Genomic DNA, 17,085 nt, shown 5'->3' with positions numbered 1-17,085 from the left:
TCTCAGCCTCACTCTGTAAACTCAGGCCAGTAAACTAAGAGAGGGGATGCTGTTCTCATATTTGAGATGCTTCTAGTTAAAGCTAGTTTACAGGATGATTTAATGCTCTTAGGCAAAAGAACATGGTGGTAAATTAACCATGAGAGATAAGCTTTATGAATGAACCTGTCCAGGTTGTCAGTCAAACCCAAGTTTATTCACAGCTCGCTGGTCCCGGACAGCCGCGCTCCACCTCTCACAATATTTCCTATTTCACAGGAGCTGTATACTGGACAGGACCTGTGTCCCCTCCTCCCCCTCTGACCCATTCTCCCTTCTCTCTCCTCCTTTTCTCCCTGTCCCTCTAACAGCTGAACGAAGGAGCTGCCGGCTCCTTTGGTTGTGTTACTGTTAAGTGAGTTTAACCCCTCTGTATCAAGCAGGGAGGCCTTGTTCCTGGATTTCCTTTGTTTGTTAGCCCAAGCTGTGGAAGTTTTACATCTCTGAGGCCCACACCCATCCCCGGGTCCAAAGTTCAGGCACAGGCTCTAAAGACATTCACTTCCCGAATGCTGCGCGTACAGTTTGATCATGCTAATTGTGCACACTTAAGCTTTCTGTGGTCGTCACGGACGAAAAGAAAAAGACAAGAAAAAAAAAAGAAAGAAGGAAAAACGACGTTGTCTTGCTATGTTCACAGTATTCGCAAAATGTGATCAGTATGTGTACACCATTTGTGTCATTTATTCTACACACTGAAATCTTTGTTTGTCTGAATTGTAAAAAAAAAAAAAAGAGAGAGAGAGAGAGAGACTGTCAGACTGTGAGTCTTTTGAATACCTATGTACAATCAGTGAAATGTTCGTTCATGAACAGTTTTTAATGTCAAGGAAACGGAACATGTATCACTGTATCTGGAATGAAATTCATGATATCTGAAATGGATAAACATGTTTAAAAAAAAAAAAAAAAAGGAATCAAATACACAAATAAACGAATATTTTTATGAACTTACTGTGTTTTGCAGTCTCATGTTGTCCTCAGTGCTTTAGGTTGTTATGGCCAGCAGGCGTGAACAGAGGTTGAATACTAAGAGTGATATTCTCAAACACTTATTTACACCAAGGATTCACATTACATTTGACTTTAAATAACCCCAGTAATGGAGAAGTATCATAATATTAAACAGTGTAAGAGTTTTAAATCCTTACTGTTTTAACAAGATATTGAGCAATATATCCTGTTTTATGGAAACATGGAGTTCCATGTAAATGCTTTGCTCTCTGGTTAGTCATCAGACTGCTTGAAGCTATTGTAAATTTTGACATTTAATATATTTCCTCCTTGTTGGGAGGAACCCTAATGCACATTTTACTTATTCTAGAACTTAACCAATAACTTGAGGTCAAAAAAAAGAAAAAACCAAAAGCAGTTGTATATTTTGTGAGTCTATCTGATTGACTGTAGCTTGGTACACTGCCACTAAGTGGCACTGAAGAGTTACACCCCTGATTTTTTCTGTGGTGGATCAATTAAGGCCATACTACAGTGGATCCTGGAGACCCCCCACCCCCACCCCCCATGCCCTGAAAACTGCTTTTTGTTTAAACCTAGGAGTGCCACACCTAATTCCACTGATCAACTAATCGTCAAACCCTTGATCAGCTCGATCAGCAGTGATAACGGAGGATTCAAACAAAGATGTGGAGGACACGCCAGTCCTCAGGGCCGGAACTGAGAGGCACTGCCACAGTCCATCCAGATTTGAAATGAACCTCACAATCTCAATGCATTTCTTCACCTCTTAATACAACTGATCCTTTACTGACTCCCTATATTCCATTTGTAAAAGGCATAATTTCAAGAAGAGTTTCGCTACCTGAGTGTATTAAAAATGCAGTCTCAAATTAGCAAAAAAGAACTTTTTTTTTTAAAATGCATGATCTGCTCTATATTCAAACTCAAACAGACATCAATCACCTGTAAGCCTCGTAATCCTAAATTACCAGGTTTAACAGGCGAGGTGTCCAAACCTTTAGTTCTGTAAACATAGGTTGACCAGCAGTTACACCTACAGATCATATTACCACGTCATTAAACTCAAAAATCATTGAACACGAAAAGTATCATATGACCATGAACAGGTATCACGTGACCATAATTCAATATTTAACATTAATTTGGGTTTGCTCCTGGTATGAGTAGCCCCGTTCCAGCCCTGTGGCACGGTGTTTTTTCGGACTGCATTTTGTTACTTTGCAGGAGCTAACATTGCAAGGGACAAAGGCTTTTAGAATCAGAAGAAAAGGTTCTTGTTCTCTGTACAACTGATAAGGATTATAGAGGGAAATTAATAGACAGCATGGTTCAAATGCTATACATGAGTATTTGTTCAGCTGGGTTGAGTCTTGGTAAAATCTATGATCCTGTGCCAACTCTGGTCAACTTTTATGATTAAGGGTGTATATTGAAGGATTATGGTTTCAATGGCTGCCACAAATGGTACTAAAATATGGCATTTAAATTGTGGAGAGAGTTGATTATAAAACCCCAAACACCACACTTACTAATCTCAAGGAAAGACAGCAATCAATCTGAAAAAATGGGTGAACTGTTGAAAGGTACTGAGTACTGGGTGTCAGAAGTGACCAACAAGTTTCCTGAAAAACATCCATGACATATTCTCATCTACTAAATAGTCCACTGGGAAAAGTATCTGAATAAGTACTTGATGAGTGTTAGGGCCATGATAGCGGTGCCTTCCTTTTTGGCTGATTTGGTTTAATTTTGCTCAAACCAATCTAATCTAGTCAACATCTGCAAAAAGAAAATGGTCTGAAAGGGTCGGCGTTCGGTTGTTTTGGGGGATCACTTGGTGGAAAATATTTGTACAGTCAAAACAAATGATTGGTGTCTGTCACTATGCAACCTTCATTTCACCTGGTTTCTCCAAAACAGTTGCCAGACTCTTTTTTTTTTTTTTTTTCTTTTTGTAAATGTCAGTGAGTGTTTGCTGAGCGAGTTTCTCTTGCACGCAGACACGAGGCCCCATCTTGAGGGATTAGTGGGACTTATTTACCTGCTCCGAGGAATGCTTTCGCCTGGCCGCTTTTGTATCCACGCAAGACCTCAGGTCAGGGACACAAGCGAGCCTCGCCGATGCTTCTCAAAAGCAGCAACTGCAGTGACACAATACAGGCCTTCTCCAGAGATGGAAGTGGAATTTGTATTCGTGTTGCAACAGTGTTCAAAAAGCTGTAACTTTCATCTCCTCATTCCTCCACCCACTGTGTAGCAACCAAGAAGATGTTTAAACGGTTCTCCATTTTTTTTTTTTTGTCTGCCATGTTTGCTAGGTTAGAGAAACATGTCGGCTCAAAAGCTGGGCTTTTAATTACGTGGGCAATTTGAGAATGGTTTGCTGTGAGATTTTTTTTTTCTTTTTTTTGGGGGGGGGGGGTGAAGGCACATTCCATGGACCACTCCACCACTAAAACTTGTGTTACTAAACCGCACCTTTTCCTAAAATTGCAGTTTCCTACAAGTGCACGTTAGGGAAACTGAAAACATCCTGAAAACATATCAACTTGTTACCTGTAAATTTTTTAGCCTTGTTGTGTGGGCATGCCAAACTTTAGTTGAGAGAAAATGATGATAAAAGCCTACTTTACTGTCGATAAAAGCCTACCTGACTGGTTGTCTCGTTCAGTAATATTCAGATGCGTTCTGCGCGTCTGCCTTGTTTGCCAACTTGAGACAACAATGTAGATGCAGGCGATCGCTCCGTTACCGTTGTTTGCTGCTTATAAGCCTACTAGCTACTGCTAGTTGGCTCCATGTAATTTCACGTTCAGTGACTGACGGTGTCAAATGGACGCTTTGTTAACTATATCACAAGATTTTTACTGCTCGGTGGTACCTTTTTTCTTTTACAGTTGAGACTGGGACTGCCCAGGTCTTTCTGCTGTCAAAAGTCTACAAAGCAAGTGGCACTTTGAGGAGCAACAAGGCTAAGTGCAAAATGAAAGAAAAGAACTTGCCTCTAAAAATACATTGTTTAAAAATCGTTTCAAACGGGAAGCAAGTATTAAAAACGATGTAAGTCTGATGTTGAAATGGTTAAGATAGATGGTGTTCATGAAATCCGAACACTAAAGTGTTATTCTCTGTTAGGCCAAAGAGAGAAGGCTAGTGGTGTTGCTTTACAAAGACGGAATGTTACTGCGAAATATTTAGCAAGTCTACATCAGCTGTGGGTTTTGGATATTACAGGTCATATATCCCAATACTTAAAATAAATAAAATAAAATAAAATACTATCACAGATGATTTACTCCTTACCCCGTCGAATTCCTTTGATCCGCGCACATTTTGCACTTACCTGATGAGCGCCCTCAGCTGCCAAAGATATACATTGCAAGTAGCAAGTTCAATGGCGAAATAAAGAGATATTTGGATAAGCACACGTCCTGGTTCATTGTCTTCACTGATGCGTAGACCGATGTATTCGCGCCCCAGAAGCGATATTATAGACATCCTACACTACAAGTAAGATGTTCAGACTGAGTTACTGAGATATATTTATACGTGGTAAAGCAACTGTGCCTTGTTAATGTGTAACTAGAAGCGGTTTCTGATAGGTTTTTGTTTAATTTCAGCTCAACTTCATAAATTGAGTCTCCCTTCGCATTTCAACGTAAGTTTTTTAGATAATGTTAGATCATGTTTATTAGATACTTAGATAATATTACTTAGATACTTAGATAGTATTCGAAACGAAACTGCGGATCTGATTAATAATCACAGTATTATCCAAGAGCATGAATGTTATTACTGTCATTTCGTGATGCGAACAGACACAGTGACCATGGCTTCTGCATATCGACCGCACAACAAAAATCACAGTAACGCTTAGCCTCGCGTTTATTATCAATTCATTAGGCCCCCTACTGCAATAAATTAGGACTGATAAACACAATGTTCCGAGCCTAAAGTGCAACAGGCCCAAGTGACAGGTTTTTAGCAAGGTAAAGGTTCCCTTGGGTCTGTGTGCAAACGATTTTGACTGCTTGCGTGGACTGTGAGAATTCAGCTGTAGCAAGGAACAGTGACTTTAGAGGGGAGACAAGCGAACCTTACGGGGAGGGGAGGGGGCAACAGAGTATGTCGTTTTGTGACCGAAATCAATCAACGATCCAGATTTCCGTGCATTTGTCATATTCCTGAGAGAAAATAGCTTTATTTAATTTCCTATACTGTATGACGACGGAATGAAATGGAGATACTTCAAGTGGACAATTCTCCGTTTACGCTGTTGCAGTAGGGTTTATGCTATGGTTCATCCTTCGCGAAGTGCTGAAAATCAGTTTCACATCCATAACCGATTGCTGTGAGAATTTCGTTGAATACGACCGAGTTCAGCATATTTGCTTCAAGGACTAAGCAGTTTATGACCTTGTTGAAGAATGCTGGCTGTAATTAGTCCAGAGCGACTGTTGCTGGTTCTCGAATCAACAGGCACAGTGAGAAGCGGCACTGTTAAGGGCGATCTGCATAAGCATCCTGGAGACTCAGCAAACAACAAATCGTATTTTAACAGTATTCCTTTTAAATGGAATTAGTGTGCTCAAAGTAACAGCGAGCCCATTTAGGGCTGACAAACACTGTACTGTTTAATCTGTCTGCAAGTTTTTCAGAAGTTATTTGCGAAAGGCAATCTTAAAATTTAACGTCGAGATACTACTTTTCACAAGCATACTTCAGACAGTTCAAAGAGTGTTTGAATCCTTCCGATTGTGTCGACTACGTTTGTAACAGCTTCTTATAACTTAATATGTCATTTTGGCATAGTAGTTCAAAGGAGTGCATCTTTCCTGCCCTCTCCCTGAAAGTAGCTTTAACACAGTTTTTGTGGTTCTGTGGTCGGCAAAATGGGCTGTCTAAAGGGAAATACGTAGTAATAATTAGGGATTTGCTGGAAAATTCGATATGATCACACTACATCTGGATTTAAGGAATGATTGGGTTGTAATATTGTTGTCTTATTTGTGTTGTTTGTGTCTTGTTTAAAAGTGTTCTGTTATTTAAAAGTTAAAAAAGTAGCCTCAAAATAACTGGAAAGTTCTTAAATTTTACATTTGAAGGAAGAAAAACTTGCAATGACGAGCCTGCTTTGATAACTTGACAATATTGTTTTACGATGATCCGTTGATCTACTGGTTTTAGACTCAGTTCCCAAAAGAGCAGACTTCTGATTTCGAGTAGCGGTCGTTATCACCCAGACATCATGGTTGAGTGTATTCATCAGCAACAAAAACGTCACAGCGGCAAGTTTGAATATTTTCTTTATCTTTTATAATAAACATATAAATAATAAACTCTAAACATTTCCTGACACATTGCCCTGTTATGAAAGTTAACTGGTTCGGTCACGCTAATATACTATCCAAACTGTGCATTTGTTGCATATATTTCTATAAAACTATTTCCCTATTACAAAATATGAAAAGAAAAATACATTTTAGTAAATTTACAGGAGTTACTTATTAATTTATTCAACGAAACATTTTGTTCTGTACTACGAGGCTATAACGTTACTGAATTGTCAGAATGTGCATTTGATATTTTCTTAAAGAAAAATCAGACAAGAAGAAACACAATGAAACCAGAGGAGAGAGAACGGTCAACATGAGGCAAGATGTCTGTCCCACTCTGACGACTTAAGAGAAGCAGTTTACAAAATAATAGAAATCTTGATAAACACAAAACAGCACAAGATTGCCAAGACTTATGCAACTATTTAAATTAAAATATATTCTCGTATCTTACACTATTTCAAATAACGAAACGTGATTCGGTAACGATCTGTCAAAATCTAATTTACAATTCTGTGTATAAAAATATAATTTATGGACCCCCACGAAGTTTACTCAACCCCCAAAATATAACAGTCAGTTGCACATATGCACAGAACATTACAACCTGTCGAGAAGACTGCTCTTTCTTTTTTTTCAACATGTTCTTCTTCTTTTTTTTTCTTTGCGGTTTACTTGAGATATACAAAAATAGATTCTGCACAACTGGCTGGTCACACTGCATTGGAATCCATTCGTGTGACACCAGCCCGAGTTCACATGAGAATAAATTATTCAAAGAAAACTTTTAAGGCTCCATTTATTCTTTGAAAATGACAAAGGTAAAGTCAATGAAATAAATATCCCATCTCCGCCCGGGGCCTTTGTCTCTTTTTTTTTATACTAATATTGTCTTTATATCCTACATTAGTTTTATTTGTCTTGTTTTATTTCCAGTTGAGGTTTTCAACTTGAGTTTATCGACATCCCCAATGGATGAAACGCGTGACTGTCGATGAGCCATGTTCCCACTCGATATAGAAGCTTTGAGTACCAATGGACCCCGTCCTCTTGTAAGGTGGCATTGGACCTGTTTAAGTCTTTTGGGAATAATAACGATGATAGCCCGTGACCAAGTCTGACCGGTGTGAAGGCCAGATGAGCCAGTCTATGGTTTTCGATTACTGCGTAGCAGGATGCAAGCACCTGGTCGACCACAATGGTCCCTTGAACGGTCATGGGTGCGAATGACCCCTCGTGCTCTTCCGTGTATATCCGTTCTACGACGACAGGCTTCAGCCGACCGTTTTCATCAACAACCATTACCTTTTGTCCAGGTTTGACTTTGCTGGCAAATATGGCCGTCATGGCATTGAGGTCATCAGTTGACTTATTGAGGACAAAGAGGAGATGGGCTGCAGTGAGAGTAATCTTTTCAGCGGGTTCTCTCGTTTCTATCACGTAGAACACTCTTCGCATCCGCGAGTCTCGGTCCATGAACATTATGACCTCGCTGTACAGGAGGTTTCCCGCGTCGTCTGCGGCTAACACCTTGTCTCCAGGCTTCAAGTCTTTAATTGCCTTCTTGCCTCCATCTTCTATTGTAACTAATGCTGAGCCTGCGAAGCAACCTCCTGATTTTGCAGCCACCGAATTTTCTGTTGAAACAGAGATCATTTTCCATTAGCAATGTTCTTCTAATTAAGCAAGTGATAGTGTACGGTAGAACAGTTAGGCTACCAGAGCCGAATCCAGGACATGGGCTTGATGTGACTTACTTTACAGTTTCTTAAAATCTGTTGTAAAACCAATCATTTTCAGGACATTTTTCCCTCAAATGCAGTTATACAGAAACATCACCTAATATCGCCAGAAATCAAATTAGCCTATCAATTTATTTGCCGTTTTGACGAAGGACAGATTGCTGTAAAACAGATCAGATAAAGTCTTTAGATCAAATGAATTCGAGTTGCGTTGCCTTTCAGAAGACAGATTGTTTCTCTGCGCAAACAGTTAAAAACGTAGTGGTGTCGTGAATTCGATTCGTGAATCTTGAGACCCTTTAAAGAACGGAATCGACTCGTCTTTGTGTGTGTGATGAGGAAAAAGTCGGCCCTGAACGCTCTAATTAAAAACCAATAAGGAGTGGACATTGTCATTCTAATGCAGCTTGTGTACGGAACCACTCCTGGAAAAGAACACTTATGCCATTCTCAGCTCCTCATCCCATATTTACTCAGGTGCAGAAACTTCTGTGTGACAATTCACACACATACCCTACTACGCCGAAGAGAGACGACCCCCCCACACACACACACACACACACCACACACACCCCAGTGCCTCAAACAGTATTTACCCAGCCGAGACACTTTTCCAAGCCTCGAGATGTAGATTTGAATGTAAATGAGGGCCGGGGCACTAAATGCTCGCGGTAGTCGAACTTCAATGTCCTCCCTCTTTTTTTTACCATCGTGCTCCTCTCCGTTGTCAAGTCTCATGACAATACTTTGGGCCTTGGGAGAACTCTCCACATTCCAATCACTAGGATCACACGTTCGGCAAACACTACAAAAGAATGGACTCGTCCCACCCGGATTTTTTTCCTTGTCTAATCTTCTCATAAGATTCCGAGCCATGAAGTAAGGTGGTAACAATTGGGGAACAGATTTGGCCGGGCGAGTTCAGCCTTGCACACTCAGTCCAAATCCCATTGGCAAAGTCATGTGACCTCCAATTACAAAGATTTCCAAAGATTTCAATATTATCTCCAAATGTGCTGTGTTTTGAATTTTAAACTGAAGCTTTGCCGCCAGATTTAAAACACAATATGCCCGTGGAGATGGCACAATGTGATTTTCAGCAGGTTTTCTAACACATCGTGGTTGTAAAACAGGAAGGACTGATAATTATTTTCGTTTAGAACTGTGCACACAAATTTAACTACAGTGGTTAACACAACGATAAAGTACAATGAAGGGATGTATTTTGCAAATATATTTGCATTTTTTAAAAAATATATATCTTCAATTCACGCAAGTACTATGTGAAAATACAGGCGGACCCTTCCACGCCCTCCGCACATTGCAAGGTATAACATACGTTGAGTATAAAAATTTTGTAATTTGCTTCTTTTCAAAATGCATTTCCTAATTCGACTGAAATAATGTTCTAAAGAGTATTGAAAATAATTTAGATGAAATGTGATAAATTATCTTGCAGTCATACGTCGTATTAATTGCCACATCATTGCAATCATATGTGTATAATATATATATATATATATATATATATATATATATATATATATATATACATATATACACACACAGTCAATTCTATATATATATATTTTGCTTTGCTGTGACGAACAGTGGTTCCTTCGCAGGAACAGAGTGGGGCGATATGAGATCATATTAAACTCGGTATGACAGTTTGGATAAACCTGGCTGATTACATAGGTACATTAGGGAACACTGACAACATTCCATGTCTAACGAATATTTGTGAAATAATTAATTTATAGTCTCGCAAAAAGTCATGTAAACGAAATACAGATGAAGTGGAAAAGACTTATCAAATATTTTTGGACTCCTTTTTTCCATCGAAAAAACATCCAGCTGGGCTATAGCAGTCTATCATTGAACTAAACCGTTATCCAATATTCATGCAAAAACCGAGCACTTAAACCTCCATCTTAACTTACCCTTGCGTAGCCTATCAAACACATAGAGAAGTGTTAATATTGTGTTTATATTCATCTCAGTATTATGTTTATATTCATCTCAGTTTAATCCTGTGTTCATTGTGTTTATATTCATCTCAGTTTAATCCTGCTGTAGTGTTATGTAAAATATGGTGTAAGATTTGGATAACCCGTTGGCTTTACTAAATTAACGTGTCCCAAATGGCCTATTAATTAGACCCATTTTAGGCGAAAGTCGTTCATTATAGTGGGTAGTGGAGGAAAAGGATTTGAAATGTGAAATAAGTTGAACTGTGATTTATAACCTCCTATGTAAATCTGTACAAACAGAAGTTGACTGGATTTGACTTATGGACGTCTGTACATTTTGTTATGCTCGTGACGTATCCATTAAGCCGTGATACTGACACTAACCTGCTTTGACTGAGCAGTGGATGTGAGCTTTGGACTCGTAATAGACCCAGTCAAAGCCCGCCTCTACGGCTAATCGTGAGAGCGTTCCGTATTTGCTCTTGTCCCTGTCCGAGGTGGTTATGTCCACTGCGCGGCCTTCGTAGTGTAGCGATTCCTCGAAATGATGGCCGTCCTCATCCCAGCCCTCCGTCACGCGCAGTTTCACCCCAGGCCACTGGTTCATTACAGAGATAGCCAGTGAGTTCAGTTTGTCTTTGCATCTCTGAAAGACACAGAAATAGCAGAGCAAAGAGAGAGAGAGAGAGAGAGAGAGAGAGAGAGAGAGAGAAAGAGAGAGAAAATGAGGGAAGGGTGGGGGTGGGGTGGGGGAAAAAAATTTGATTAGTTAGGCCGATTAAATTATAATTATGCTCTTGATGCTCTAGGCAGACCAGAGATTCGCCATGATCCTAAACGGAGGCGAGCTACCGAAGGCTTAATCGAAATGTTGGCTGGAAAAGAACGGATATTGGGCACATAAACAGTAGGCTACACCTAAAACGGTTATGATTTTGGCCAGTTTTGCAAAGTTGTTATTAATATCCCGTCTGAATATTTCCTGAATATTCCTGGCGGTTGCTTATGAACTGGACTTGCACCTCTCACTAAGCTTAGAATCACATGACGTCACATGAGCCATCAACAGGCCACGTTTACTAGCTACCGTATCTTAGTTTTAACACAGTAATTTCTGCACGTCCGCAGTGCCTGGATGCAGGGAATTTGACACATTTTACCCTGGACTTTGCCAATCTTGGATTAAGAATGTAAATCTCCACTCTCTGCCTCCCTGCCTGATTCATCACCTGAAGTTTGCTAATCATCCACACTATGCTTCACAGATGAGCTTGAGCCGGAGGGTGGTTGGGGTTATGGTCACAATAACAATACATTGCTTCTCAATTGTACAAATATCCATATTATAGACCTTAATTTATGCCATCGTGAGACGTAACTTTACGTTTTACTCAGATGAAGTACGCTTTCACTTGAAAAGTATATTCTAGACTGGTGTCGCAAGACAAATCCAATGCTAGTACATAGAGGGTCGCAATGAAAAATTGATAAGTCATTGCGTTCGCTTCACTGGCCTAAAAACATATAGATCCACTCCTGAAAAGGTGTGACCACTATATTGCTTGTCTGTCCATTCCAGTGTAGGGTGCACATTCAATGCAAAGCAATTTCACAGCGTTTTAATAAAAATATGCTATTTTCTCAACTATGAATTATTGATCTTTGAACACAAAGAGACCCGATGATTGAACTGGGCTGTGCGAGCGGTAACTGGCCTGTAATTTGGGGTGGTGCACTCGCTAACCTTTCCCGGGACCTCGAGATGAGATGCCTAGCCCTCTCCAAGACAACTCTTCCCAACACTTAACCAATATGTCAAATAAAACATCACAAAGGGCTCTTTCACCGCTCCCTCCAAGGGAAACGAAGTCTCATTATTCCTGCTGCACAAGTTTGTTCTCGGGACGTGATGGGATTGCTCAACTCGATCTCTTTCAGGCATTTCACTATTCAACTATTCAAAATATGCTCACAAACGGTGACAATGAGCAGTATAAATATCTGTAATAATTCACTCAGAGAGGTGTAAGCAAATCCTCGTTTTTATGTCATTCTTTGTCTCTCTCTCTCTCTCTCCCTCCCTCTCCTTGTTTCACGATGTGAAACACTCAGGACAGTTTCTACTAAGTTGACGACAATCTGGTGGAAATGTCCTTATATGCATGTAGATCCGATGATTAACATAACTGTTGTAAGATATTTACCATTGTCAAAATTCTGGAGAGTGTACCAGCAGAGAATATACCGCTTTAAAGCACTTGTAGCACACTGCAGGAGAAGGACAGACAGGGGGCATGCCAATGGAATGGCACATTCTGAGCAGGATTGCCGGGAGTCAAGAGCCGTGAAGCCTAAACTCTTTATTAATTCATTGGGTCGTGTGCCGCAAATCAAGCCAAATTCTGCTCAGTCACCGTGAAGCGCAGCGGGAACCCCTGCACCGCTGCTTTGTGCTCAGACCGAGGTTTGTTCAACAAGCTGCCCCGCTCACAGCCGGCTCTTAATCTCCTCCCAATATGAGTTAGGTTGGAGGAAACACTTATCAGATACCTGTCAGTACAAACAACCAGTTGGTTTCCCTAGGAGTTCCGCCTCATTTGGTGGGTAGTACCTCAAAACCCTAATTCACCAAGCGACTGTTTTGCTTGCAAACGAGCCCTTAAACGTCTCGGATTTGCGGGCTTTGGAGAGGGCTGTTAGTAAGAGACCCTGTTAACTTTCCTCGAAGCCTGGAGGCTAAGTGTATTTGAAGTTGTGAGATTACGAGTGTTGCTCGCTGATCCAGTTGACTGTACATGCCCCGGGGAGATCGCGCTCTTATAATCATAATCACTTTAAGTGGAGTTTGATTTACATCTGAGAAAACCACACCAGACAAGGGTTTCATCTCCTTTTAAAAGATCTCATTGGAAAAGGTTATTTCTTTTTCTTTTCTTTCTTTTCTTTTTTAAAAGAGGCTGTCTGCTAAATTACAAACAGAAACTTTATAATGCACCTGCGCACTGCGTGTAAATCCACTGAGTTGACAGCCAACGCAGCACGTTGCAGTGCAACAGATGATTGCTGTGGTGATAGATCTTCATACTTAATAGAGATCTGTCACTCACGAAGTGTTGACTGCATGATTCTTTCAGACGTGAACGCCGCACTAAAAGTCTAAGATATAGCATGCATTTTGCTCTGTGCTAAGTAATCAATACAGCGGGACATTGCGTAATGTGAACCAAACCGAACATACGTGAACGTGTTTTATTTTATTTAGTCATTTTATTAGTAAAAGACACCCCCCCCCCCCAAACTACAAGTAATGACAGCGCTCGCGTCCCATTCTTTCATTGGCAAAGGTCAGAAGTTCAAACGCTCACGGCCAATGTAGTGAGAATGGAAAGCCATGTAAAGGACAGTATTTATTCCCATGAAACTGTCAGAGGTTACTCTTTTAAAGGCCCGTGTAAAACAATGCATCCCACCAAGTATCGAACTGCTCATATATGTTTTTTTAACGAAAGGGCACGTGTTTCATGTTCCCGTTTTTATGAAAACTTTGGTCTGACACACGTTAAAATAAAACACATACAGAAGGCGATATTTATCAACATGAATGTACGAAGTGGGTTCGAGAATTGGCAGTGGCACTGAATTTTCTTAACAAGTGAAAACAGAGCAAAAACTTTATTCAGACAAGCGTTCGAAGAAAATATGGAAGTCTGCGAGCGAGACGTGCTGACCGCAAGCAGGGGTGAATGTTTAATCAGAGCTCGTGCCTGTGTGGCGCATGGTCAAGGGTCCATCACTTGCAGCCCTACGCAGTAGCTCGCGCTGAGGGCTACTTCAAGTCCAGACTTCTTTTCTGTGGTACTTGGTTGCAAGTAAATCTGCTTTCAATAAAACCAACACGGGACAGATAGAGATCCGTATACTCTTTTAAGGATATAAACTGCTCCGAAATCTCTACAAGAAACCAGCTGAACCTGAAATAGCCAGGTCGTCTACAGTCTCGGAATTTATCGTGAATAGAGAAAATAGTCACGCTGGAGTTCAAACACCTTCAGTCAGACTCAGATGCAGCGGATAGCTTCATGTATACAAATGCGATAATTCCGTATCTGATGCGCGAAGAAAATGATGCGTAATGTGCGAGTTGCCAAGAGAAAAAAAAAAGAATTTTAGGTGCAACGACGTGCCAGAGATTTCAATTCCTATAGTAACTCTAATTAGTGCATTTCCCCATTCATTAGTAGCACAAATGTTCAGAACGTTCTCTTAGAAATGTCAACATTTTCATGCCCTGATAATCATCCGCTGCAAGCGGGCGGGCTGCGATGTGCGGGGAGCGGCCTGACTAAGCGATCCCATGCATAAACCTGGTGTTTAATATTGTTCTATATTTAGACGTCATGAGATTGACATTTTTGTCATTAAGACATATCACGTTAGCGAAAATTAGATGCAGCCTCTTCAAATATACATGACATGAATATCCATATTTCAACACACTCGTGTGATTTAGAAATAATGGACGCCTTACACAATTCAACACGCATACATTTATAGATATGAGCAGAGAACCACATTAATATTTCAAGTAACCTGCCACAATGAGGGAGAGCATGCAGGCAGTCCACCGGTCTGCGCTTATAATGGCATCTCTCCTGTATATTTTAATGAGAAATATCATGCCTTGACTGAAGAAAAAAAAGAAAAGGATCCACAGGGAATAAAACATCCCTTTGACGCATTGAAGTTTTAAAGCTCAGACTTTACAGAGTTAAAGAGCTTTCGGGCAGAATGATGCATCTTACAGTTTCAGATCTACGAGCAGCATCCGAGAGGAAAGGTAGAAAGAGGGGGAAAAAGCTTTCACTCTACCTGTGTCATAAGCCTGTCTGCTCCCGTGTTCTCCTCATCCTTAAAGATGATGTCGGGATTGTAATTGGGTGTCAGTTCTTTAAATCGCTCAGAGTTCCGTGTGATCTTGCCTTCGTATCTGCCGCTGGCCCCAAGGGTCTTCTCTGCGACGTTTGGTATGAACTGCTTATAGGCGAGAGGCGTCAGCTTCTTCGGATGTCTTCTTCTGCCGTAGCCTCTGCCGGGTCCGCAGGCCAGCCCGGACGACACCAAGGACAGACACAGCAAGACGACTAGCACTACTCTCGACAGCAGCCGCATTTCGTCCATCAAATCTCAGAACGACTCCTATAGCTACGTTATTGTATAGCGCGCTGGGGAACCGTCTACCGGGATCTTTTCGTCCTATGTGTTCTCGCTTCGCCGCTTCCACCAATGTCCTTGCCTCCTCCTCTTATTCAGCTTCTGCTTGCCCCCCGGACTTATCCCTACCGTGGCAGGTGCGGAAATGTGCGCCTCTGGGAACTGATAACGGAACACATCGGAGGTGGGTGGTTGCAGCGTGGAGGGGGGGAAAAGGTAGAAAATCGGCCACGGAATCTCACGGTAGTTGAAGCCACAGCCGCTAGTGTGAAGAGTCTGTCTTTACTCCTATGTATTATAGCAGCGATCTATTGCAGGGAGGGACCTGATTGGCTCGACCAGACAAACCCTTCTGATGTTATCCCACAAAAGACTCACAACTCACAAAAAATCTTTTAAGATTTTTTTTAACCTGAAGGGTGGGTTTGACGGGAGGGACAGGGCGCGATGGGAACACATCAATTACACCTTTTTCGTTAAATCTGCTTCCGACGTCCAAATACGCATCTGTCGCTCAGACAGAAAAGGACCTGAACTGTCTGGAAGCGCAGCAGCCTATCCCAATAAATGAACATTTCCTTTTTTATTATCAGTTTAATCGTACTCAGAGCTTATTTAAAACTGTTAAACTGTTAAAGCCTAAGCATTTTAATGAATCTTGCATTACGACGATATGAACGTCCAAGTAAGCCTTGCACTGACTTTGCGTAGTTGTCACGGGGTTAACTTTGAGATTTTTTTGTTTAATATAAATCATTACGGCATTAAAATTCTGTAACTTTATTCAATTTTCAGTGACAGATTCATGTGCTATTAATTATAACTAGCAACGCGTACCTACATGTGCTTCAATCAGAGCTAACAGTTAAAAATAATAAGCTCAAAGGAAACAGGTTGAGGAATAAATACAATTACGATTAACTTTTAAGACTTGGCGATGACAAAAAGCAAGACTGTCATAAAATATTGACATCTATTCGGAACAGGAGGAGATGACTAGTGCCTCAAAAGGAACTCCCCTGTTCCCCCCGTTTCGTGTCTTTGTTCTTTACATCCCCTTGACCCCAAAGCAATAACTTTTAATAACTAACTGGTAATAACAAATGTAGTCTACGAGCCCTGGTCGTCTCTGTTAAGCGTATGGTGATGTCAACGAGTCATTAACGTGATACAGGCATGTTTAAAAAGTGTTGGGGTCATGTATTTTCATTTCACTTGTAAAATCTTAGATTTAGACCAAAAGCCTGTCAATTTTTTTAAAACTATTTTTTCTCTTTGGTTCACTACTGTCATTTGAGAGCATAGTTAGTTCTTTAGCAGATTTGATGGTATGTAAAGTGAAAATATCCGAATGTGGTGGAATAGTTTTCAATATTGGGGTTTGATACGGTTCACATTCAGTTATTTATGAGGTGACAGTGAACAAAAAATGTGCAAGTCCTATTTAACAGCCACTGAACTCCTTTGACAACTCAAAGAAAGTACAAACGAAGAATATTTGTGGGAAAAAAAGAGGTCTTGACCACTGTGGTCCTGATTGGTGCAGTAGGGAGAGAATGAGAAGAGGTTGGGGGTTGTCTTACCCTGGAGCCTCCCCCTCATCTTGTCTTTTCAAATTTCAGAATTGGCTTGTCCTGTCCTGTGTACACAAACGTGGTCTTGTGTGTGTTTGAGCGAAAGATCATCCCCTCCACCCCCCCCCCCCCCCCACCCCCCAAAAAAGAAAAAAAAAACCTGTCACCCCTTCAAAGTCCACTTCAGTGACAGATTAAGCCATGGTAACCACTGGGTTCACCAGCCCTTAGC

At 40.8% G+C, this 17,085-nt stretch overlaps 1 protein-coding gene across 1 annotated transcript; it reads right to left on the bottom strand.

The window, feature by feature from the left end:
- Window positions 1-7,298: 7,298 nt before the first annotated feature.
- shha (sonic hedgehog signaling molecule a) lies at window positions 7,299-15,237 on the bottom strand. Its single transcript, XM_030780296.1, has 3 exons — window positions 14,938-15,237; window positions 10,453-10,714; window positions 7,299-7,990 (listed from the first exon to the last, which is right to left on the bottom strand). The coding sequence occupies exons 1-3, from the start codon at window positions 15,235-15,237 to the stop codon at window positions 7,299-7,301; spliced, it is 1,254 nt and encodes a 417-aa protein (XP_030636156.1).
- Between the last annotated feature and the right edge of the window lie 1,848 nt (window positions 15,238-17,085).

This window comes from Chanos chanos, chromosome 7, assembly GCF_902362185.1.
Source record: "Chanos chanos chromosome 7, fChaCha1.1, whole genome shotgun sequence".
Taxonomy (NCBI): domain Eukaryota; kingdom Metazoa; phylum Chordata; class Actinopteri; order Gonorynchiformes; family Chanidae; genus Chanos; species Chanos chanos.
This window is presented reverse-complemented; position numbering and strand designations above follow the sequence as displayed.